The sequence below is a fragment of the Anarhichas minor genome, unplaced genomic scaffold (genome assembly GCF_050575085.1).
Source record: "Anarhichas minor isolate MPS153535 unplaced genomic scaffold, ASM5057508v1 ptg000021l, whole genome shotgun sequence".
In the NCBI taxonomy this organism is placed as follows: Eukaryota; Metazoa; Chordata; class Actinopteri; order Perciformes; family Anarhichadidae; genus Anarhichas; species Anarhichas minor.
Window position 1 is genome coordinate 6,462,323 of NW_027466467.1, and position 9,670 is coordinate 6,471,992.

A 9,670-nucleotide genomic window follows, 5' to 3' on the forward strand; every position below is an offset into this window, starting at 1 on the left:
AATAATAGGACACTATCTGTGTTAAAGGGTGCGGCATATTATTGTAATTGAATGATATCGCCCCCATATAACAGGTATGTGCTGTAGCTACCTACATAAAAATCAAGGTCAACAAATGTGTCTGACAAATAAGTGAGGACTGCAGTCATCCAGGTCAGGCTACTCTTTAGTTTCCTTTGATCTAGTTCCTTGATGCAGGCCTCAACTGTGCCAGCAAATCCATGTGGGAACAGGACGACTGCAAACAGCCAGCGAGAGTCCTTCCCCCCCCAGTCTCAGACACAGTAGATGTCAAGATCAGAGCGAGAGAAAGGACTCGAAATATAAATTACCACGCTCCTTACTTACTGTCTCTCATACCACTTGAGGGTTTCGCCAAGGTTAGGTCATTTCTCTTCTATCCCACAAAACTCTAGCCTAGTATCTTTGAGAGAAAAGTACCAGTGGAGAGGAATTAGTGTCACAACAATCCGACATAGGTTTGGATATTTTCCCAGCTTTCTCAGGACAGAGAAGCTTTTCTTCTCCCTGTCACGGTTGTTTGCGACAGGGAGCCTGCTGTCCAGGCTACCTGTGATGATCAGAAAAAGGGGGCACGGAGCTTAGCATGGATAAGAGTGCCGACAATGTCCACCACATATATGCACCACATTCGTTTCTCATGTGCCTGCCAAATCAACCCTGAGGTGTGCGGCCCAGGGCTTAGAAATAGAAACGGAGAGGCGGTGCCAGCCGGGTCTGCCAGGGTTGCAATGTCACCGTGATGACGACTACTCACTGGGATCAACAGCTGTTCTCCTCTTTTTAACCGCAAAAGCCCTGAGTGACTGTGACCTACCTGTTCATATCGATCTACATCTCTTGTATGTGCTACCAGCACCCGTCTCTCCATTGGCTGATTTAACCGCCGGGTAAACATGGAGCATGGAGAGGATATAGGAGCCTTTCACATAAGGTCTTCCCATGTGTCCCAGTGCTCTATGCTGGGAGGCCATCTGGTCCAATCCTTCACACCGGGCAAGTAGCCCTGACCCAAGTGGACTCTACGTGAAGGGTGGGTTTATATTGGGTTTTTAACTCCCCCCTCCCTGAAAAATAAAAGTGTAAGTAAGTGTGTGAATGTGTTTGTGTTGCAGGGGATGGATTCTATATAGCAGAACAGTGTTCACAGTCTGAGGGACCACAAAACGAGGCCCAACTATCAGAAGATGACTTGCAGGCTTGATTAGATTCGCAACGCTTCATGGGAAGGAAGCCTCGCAAATAATGGGGCATTCAAGAGTCAATCCCACCCCACACATACCAGAGCCTACATCCTTTTGCTGCTCCCAGCCTCCAAAAAGAAGGCCTTCCCACTCCGACAAACCGATCTCTCCGCACTGCATTCCTTGTTATTCAGATTCGTGTTTGTCGGCACTCTCTCTGGAAATGCAGCGTTCATATCGGAATCCAAATAAACCAATCCCTCATGAACGCGCAGTGACAGAAAGCTGAGGCTGTGTGTCCCCGAAACTCCACGACAGTAGGAAAACCAGCACAGAACTCGACATGCCCGACCAGGTCCTGAACACCCCAACAGGAAACCAGGGTTTGAGGGTCACCCGCGGAGGCCACAGCTGATGACTTCAGCAGCACGGGGTGTCGTGGTTGCGCACGGACCGTTCCCTCTGGGTAAATAAACAGCAGTTAGAGCTGAGAGCGAGCCGGCTGGGCTCTGTTGACACGACCAGATAAGCAGGAAGACGGACCAGTGTTCAGGTTCGGAAAAATTCCTGGAACATCCCTTTTGGGAGTACTCAAAAACAACAGGAGTGATGTCCATTACATGAGTTTGTCTAACACAGAGGGGCTTGTCAACTGCAGAATTTACCAGGACTGAGGTGGACACTCTTTGATTTCTCCACATTTAAAATGAAAATGGAACTATTTCCACCGCAACTACCTATTCACACTCACTCTCAAAACATAGGTGATTCCCTGGCATAGAGAGGCATACATGAAAGGACAGAGCAGCACTTCAAGTAACCGAGGCAGCCTGCCACGTGCTTCAAATGTTCATAAATGGTTTGGAATGCAGCTTGCACGAGCTCAGCAAAGCACAACTCCAACAGAAATGTTTTATGTTGGACTAAAATGAACTTCACACACACACACACACACACACACACACACACACACACACACACACACACACACACACACACACACACACACACACACACACACACACACACACACACACACACACACACACACACACACACACACACACACACACACACACACACACACACACACACACACAACCTGATTTTACCTCTGGGGAAACTCAGTTTAATTGAAGCGGACTTGCATGCCGCAGGCCTGTGTTGGGGGGTTTGTGTGGTGCTAAAACAGAACCGGATTGCCTTCAGTGACCACAGGAACAGTAGGATTTTACAGATTATTTTCGTTAATAGTAAGTTCTAGTTCACAAAAGACTTTCTTGAATATAAACAGGATCGGTTTTCCCGAATGAATCTATTTTTGCACTAGTTTTTTAAGCTAACCTACATTGTTCACAGTGAGTTTTATCATTCATTTTTTAAAACAACTGCCCACAGCTTTGAAACATTTGGAAATTTAAGTATGAAATACAATGTCCTCTTTGCTCTTGTGTGTAATAACACACCCTCCCGTGGCACACAGGGTCTTTGTCTCCCATTTGGGTCAAGGAGATGCATCAGCAGCATATTGGTATTCCACAGCGACTAAAAATAAAGCTCGTCAAATTGTAAAAAAAAAGATCTCTGCAAACAGAGCCTGCCACAGAGACCAAGAGGCCAATGCAAACACACGCACACACACACAGACGTGCACACACACACCTCTTCTTAACCATCTAGTTAGTTCCTCCCTTTCTCAATGGGCCAGAGGTCTCCCTTCTGAAGAAGAAATACTGAATTTACAGTTCGCTCCAAAAATAACTAACAGAGCAGTTTCCCAGAGTGAGGGAAACAACAGAATACAGCTCATGGAATCTGCCCCATTGTTTCGAAGCCAACGCCAAAGAGTAAATGGTACTTCTCCCCCCCAACAGTGGAAAACACAGAGGACTGGACAATACAGTCACTAGAAATAGGGCAACGAGATGCCTTGTGTCATTGTCCAGCTTTAGATTCCAAACAAACTCAAAATACCAGTGTGGTCGTTTGATTTCGTCAAAGAGATAAATAATACTGTGTAGCGTCGAGTTTTGAACAAACTACGGTTTCATCAGATAATGTAGTAACGGCTGAAATGCAGCTTTCGTGCTTCAGTGCCATTGTGGCATTTCAGATGGACAGATAGGACGCCTTCAGATACTGAGCCAAACGGGGGTTTAACTGCATTACATTTGTCCATATATACGTGTTACGGTGAATTGATCAGCTCCCATTTACCAAGCAGGACTGTTGTAAGGTAACCTCTGACATTTACCAACAACAGCCTGTTCTGAGCTTGTGACGGTCCCCTGTGGGCCCGAGGCAGGCTGAGCTCTCACACAGGGCCCGCCATTCATTTAGGAAATCTTAGCACTCTGTTCACCAGGCACAGCAAGAAAAAAAACAAAGTGCAAGGTCCACGCTGGCAGGTATATATTTACAGACCTGCCATTTTCTATTTACAGACATCACACGTCCTCTCTCCTCAGATACTGGCTGTGAAATAAGTCATTTCTCAGAGAGAAGAGGAAGGAGTTTAAACTCACCTAGCCGCACAGGTACAACACTATTAAAAATATAGTAACAAAGAGAAACCTGTGGTGATTTGCTCTCTCGGGGGCAAGCAGAGGCCTGTAACTCAATACAATAGAAGGGACGATCTGCCTTAAGCAGACTTCTGTTTGATTATGTATAAATCATGTGCAAAGTCTATTCAGCATGGCTGCTCGGCAACCTGCTTATCTAAATATTGTAAAACAGACAGAGACTGACTACCGAGTGCTTGGCAGCGGTGCCAGTAGCCGTGAGTAATCGTAAACCAGGCGGTGCTAGATGTGATCTGATGATTATGATAGGTCCGCTTGGTTTCCTCCTATATGTTTCCACTGCAGGTGGTGTTTGTGGATAGTGATGACATGAATCAGGTTTGATGGGAGGCTCATTTTGTCCTCATCAAGGAGCATAATTCCTCTGCAAAAGGCCCGTGTGTTTGTTTCCTGGAAGTCTCCGCCAAACTAAATGTCTCTGTTGGAAACAGAAGCTGGGACGAGGTGTATGTGGGTCGTCTCTGTGCAGGATAGGCTCCTAGACTCCGCCCAGGAGTCCAAAACAATCGGGGGGGAGGGGGGGAGTGCACATGTTTCAGATGAGAGAGGGAAAAAAAAAAGCCCTGCACCTGTCGCACACACATTCTTTGGCCCCTTTTTTGTTTGACACCTCTCGTTCCTGCCGTGTCACCAGGGTTAGAGGTCGGTAGAACACGGCCTATTGGTCAATGTGTGTGTGCGTGTGTTGCATTTCATTTAACAACAAACAAACTTGCATAGAAGGCAGCCGAGTCAGTTATAGAGTAATGGACTTCTGAGAGGCAACTTGGCGTCCATCCCCCACTCATAAAGTTAATGCTCGGGGTTTAGGATGCTGTACACTTATCTTGTTCTCAGACTTTAACAGTGATGTGCTTTGTGAACCAGACCCACGGGGCTGCGTTCTGCCTGTCTCGTCTACTCTATTGCCCCCCCGGTCAGACTTTACTTTTACTTTTACGTTTATACTGTAGATCATTCTATCGACTCTATGCTGCGCATTGTGGGGCTGCTATGCCTTGCGGACAAAGTTTATCCATCTCCTGTGCAGCCCCGGAGGAATTCAGACGATCATAGGGACGTGAAAAAAAAAATCAACGGACAAGAACTCGTGTTGATAAATGAGACCTTGAATGGATGGATGACCATACGACGCAGACTTTCAAAAACCTACTAATAGTTATTATATAGATTTGTCAATTATAACACTGAGATTGTGTTGAAATAAAGAAGTTGCATAGAGTTGTTTTTTTTGCATTTTAATGAGTATAAAAAACCTGTAGCGTTGACATATAAACACATTTTTCCAAATTGAACCACATTAATGGGAACACGGCCTAAAAAAAAAAAAAGATTCATACTCGTTCCCTCTGCTTCACCCCTCCTCCCCTCTCAGCAGCAGTTGTCAGTGTCCATTCCTCACTCCTCGTGTGGCAAACATCGGCAAACGAGCTCAGGGGGTCGTCTTTCACGCCAAGAACACGAACGCCATTGACAGAGCGGGCCTTCTGTGAGCCGACACCGGCTGCAGACTACCAAGGAGGGGAGGAGAGGTAAACGCACTTCAAGACCTAACGGCCAGACATCCACATGCCCGGCAGAGACAACAAGGCTGGCATGGGAGGACGGAGATGAACAGAGAGCCTTTCTGCCAATTTCTGTTCAGTCAAATCCAATAATTGTCATCTGAAATGTCGCCGTTACTCAGTGAAGATGAGTAAATACACTTTCAATGTTGTCTGGTATCAACTGAGAACAGCGTGATTGGCAGTTCTGAGTTCTAGAGTGACTGCACGCTGCGAAAAAAAAACTACAAGAACCAGATGATCCAGTTTTGGTCTGTGTGCTACATGCTGGGCTTATAACAATGTTTTCCACTGTTGGGACGATGGGGTTTATTTTAAAACCATGGCGGGGTGAAAAAATGCAAAGTGGATTTTGATGCTTTCTGCACAGTCTATACTCTGTCTTCAGCAAGAAGGACTACAAAGTTGACTGCTCGCCTATGAGAGACAGCCACATGAACACACTGATCAGATCGAGAGAACAGAAAGACTTTCCCTGTAGCTGCAGTAGTCGACAGTTTCTTGCTATACATTAATCTGTAGGCTCGCTGGGAATGGAAGAAAAAATGGTTACCTAGTTGACAGGAATGTGCTGTGATGACTCACGGTCATATGCATTACAAAGCCTGTGAAATGCACCCTATTCTGAAGACCGCGATGGATCAGGACAATGCAGACTATTGTCAGATCAACAGGCAGACTTCATTCTAACGAGAACTCTCTGTGGTGCTTCCACAGGGGGTACCACAGCCAATCAGAGCCACGGAGGAGGGGGGGGGGGGGGATTGGGATGTGTATGCGAGGTCTGGGGTGACCTCCTTCAAACAGCTGCCATGACCCAGAACCAGAGACGGTTTCCCCCTCTCCACTGGCACCGATCAGACTGGACCTCACAAGGTCGTTCAGCAAACCTTCAGCAAAGCAGGTCTTTCCCATGCTGCTTTCCAACTAGCGATTTTACATGCCCCCCCCCCCCACCCCCCACAACAAACTGATTCTTCATGCGATGTGAGATAACAGTGCCTACCTCGTCGCCGGTTCCGGCAGGACGCTTTAGTGTTGGCGTGTCTTGAACATTACTTCAGACACCCGTCGCTGTAATCCGCCTACAAACTCATCGCTCTGAGATTTCTGTATGGAGAGTATTGTCTTCCCCCTTCTCCAACAAATGCCGCAGCTTTCAGCAGAAATGCCGGGAAACTTCCGGCCCCCTTTTTACTGCTCTGCTGAACAGTCGCTGTCTGTCTGAGACACAGCTCAGCAACAGGGTCAATAAATTCCCTTTTTATAGGGGTAAGCCTGACCAAACAGAAGTCCCCGTCCTTTCCTTAAATCCACCCCTTTCCTTGGTTGAAGAGCAACAGGGAGGGGGGACTTTTCAGGTCACATATAAGACTCTGGACGAGAGTGAACATGTGCGGGAGACACCGAGGACGGGCGGGATCAGGGTGTTTACCGCATACAGGCCGGCCTTTCTGTCCAGTGCACCAGCTGTCGGAGCAGGAACAATGGGGTCACTTGTCCAAACAAGAGAAATGAGAGAGCCTATTAGGATGTAATTGTGCTTAATAACCCCCAACATTCAATGTCCAAACATTATCTCGTCAGCTCGTTCAGGGTCATGCATGTTAGAAAATGAAGACATGTTCTTTCGCAGTCAGAATAACATTTAGTATGAATATCTGACCCCCCCCCAGAATCCTCCCCTCCTGCTGACAAGACAAACGAGGCCGGAGCGTAATCCCAGAGAGCCGAGTGGCCGGCCGGAGGAGCCGCACAGGAAAGAAACGTCCGGATTGTCCTCTAGAGGACGTGAAGAACCCTCCAAAGCTTCAGAGCGCAGAGCAGCCTGGTGAAGATGTTAACGCGGGGTCTGTACGGGCCCCCCGGGGGACCAGCAGGGTGGAATATGATTTAAGAGGCCATCGCTGGGGATCAGCAGCGTAGGGACAGACTAATATTTCCAAACATCAGTTTTAGCTTTGTAATAGAGGGCGATACCTGTGACACTAGGAAAAGTTATTTTCTAGTTAAGACTTTCTTTACCGTCTGTTTCAGTGTTACATCTCTGTGTATAATGACTCCGTTTAAAGTGTTTTTTACATTTGTGCAAAGCTTATTTTATGTTGTGCACTGACAGCTCACTACAATTACAGACTTGTTCTTTAGAAGCAGATTACTCATCCGTCTTTACAGCCGTATGACCATCCCACAAGTTATTATCCCCTGTAATGCTCGCGAGTGTTGATCAGCACTCTTACAATCAGGTTCACGCCAGCGTGTGGGAAGTAAAACCAGCCTTTAATCTCTGCAGGGGAACGGTTTGAAAACAGTGGCTGTCCAGGTACAGTTCAATGTGTTTTGCCAAATCGCGAAGAATCACAAAGTCAGATGAAAAGTGTGTGTGTGGAGCGTTAAGAGCACTGATCCACAGGGATGTAAACCAGCATTACAGTACAGAAAGCAGAGAAGATTTTAAAATATGGTTTGAAGCATTATGTCTCACACATATTAACATGTCACAGCACACAACAAACCGCTGTCACTGGAGTACAAGCTTCAAAATCACTTCCTCTCCAAACAATCTTGTCCATTGTCACACCGTCTGTCGGGTGGACATCCTGCCTGGTCCTCGTTGAAAGACACAGGTTTGATTCATCTGTTTTTTTTTTAGGGGTCAACGCACGGTTTGTTGTCCCGTCTACTTTAGTGAGCCAACAGAGCAAACAGTCAGACAACATCCTATTGTGATTCCTGCTGCTCACATTGACAAGCTAAGACGAATGGAGGACATGTTTAAGGAATGGACCATTGTCCCCCTGTCCCAGCCACCCTGCCCTATCTGTCTGTGATGTAGTGCCGGACAGATAAATAGAAAAGTTACCCCGTCTGCATTAAACCAACACCACGCTGTCCTCAGGCGAGCACCAGCTGGCAGGAAGATGGCGAAACTTGCTGCACCCAGGTAGTCAGGTTGGGCCTGGCGTGCCAAACTAACCGCTCCAGGCTATACAAATGACATCTGCGTGGGTAGCTTATTAATTGTCCAACAATATCCAGTATTCAATACGCATATGGAGGAGGAATATTAAAACATCAAAGACTCCCCCAGAACTTCAGCTAGAGCCAATAAAAGTCTGAAAGTAGCTTATCCCATACGTCTCAGTAGCTTTAAATAGTCTGCGAGGACTAAAGCAAAACCATCTGTCTCAAAAGCTAAACAAAAGTTTGAATGCAGTAAAAGCAGATGCTGAAGAAAGTAAACATGTGGAGATCAAACCAGGAGCCAAAAGCTGAGAGCCCCAGTTGTACCTTCCACCAGTAAAAACCAACATGGGAGCAACAAATGGGCTGTGGGACGTTTGTTGCCTTCCGTCTGTGGTATTGGTCTCTTCACCGCAGCAAAGGGTTAGGAAAAACAATATAAAGATGGGGCTGGTGGTGATAGAATAACAGAGGAAGTAGAATCAATCTACGCTTCAGCTAATGCGACTCTACTACAAATACTAAACGGTGGCGAAACTTAACTTCCAAGTGTCAAACACAGTGTCTCATAGATAACATAGTTCAGCTGTTCAGAGCTGCTAAACGTTGCGTCATAAAGTAAATAAAATAGCGACACCACTTGTAAAAATGCAATTTAAATTTAAGTTTTAAATGAATCCTTTTACACCTACCCTCTTGAAAGTCCCTCTATTATTTAGCGAACTTTTAAAACTACAAACACACACACACACACACTGTAAAGTGCTTAAACAGTGTTGTCCGTTGAGCAGCGTGGTCTCGTTCGAGCTGTCGGCGGCGGAGTGATATCGAGGCTTTAGCTTCGTAACTTTCTCCGCTTTAAATGTTTTGTGTCCCTTTTTATTAAATTAAAAAGTTCACCTTACCTTGTTCCGGCCATCTTCCTCACATTGTAAACAAGAAGTAAACAAACGGAGAAAACGGTGTTTAAGCTGTTTGTCGGGATGAAGGTAAATTTTCTGAGGCACACACAGCGGGTCCGACGAGTGAGTACGGGACGGTCCTCCCGGTGGTGATCCGATACGGAGTCTCCGCCTCCGCACGAGAGTCATTGGGATGAGGGGGGGGGGGGGGGGGGGGGGGGGGTCACCCAGTCTGCCCCCCCCCTCCCCTATGCTGTGGAAGCCCATTTCTGCCAGCAAATAAATAAAAGATGAAAAGTCAGACTGGATTATAAAAATATCCCCATGGTGAATTGAAATAATTATGAGATAAAAAGTCAAAATTATGAGATAGAAAGTTGAAATTATGAGACAAAAAGGTCACAATTATGAGATAGAAAGCCATAATTATGAGATAAAATGTCGAAATT

General features: G+C 46.3%; 1 protein-coding gene across 2 annotated transcripts in view; it reads right to left on the reverse strand.

The window, feature by feature from the left end:
• Positions 1–9,372, reverse strand: part of arhgap46a (Rho GTPase activating protein 46a) — a 29,900-nt gene extending 20,528 nt beyond the window's left edge. For both annotated transcript variants that reach the window (XM_076095730.1, XM_076095728.1), the window contains exon 1: positions 9,225–9,372. In XM_076095730.1, the coding sequence (XP_075951845.1) occupies positions 9,225–9,238 (14 nt within the window). In that variant the 5' untranslated portion in view covers positions 9,239–9,372. The remainder of the gene's footprint in view (positions 1–9,224) is intronic.
• Between the last annotated feature and the right edge of the window lie 298 nt (positions 9,373–9,670).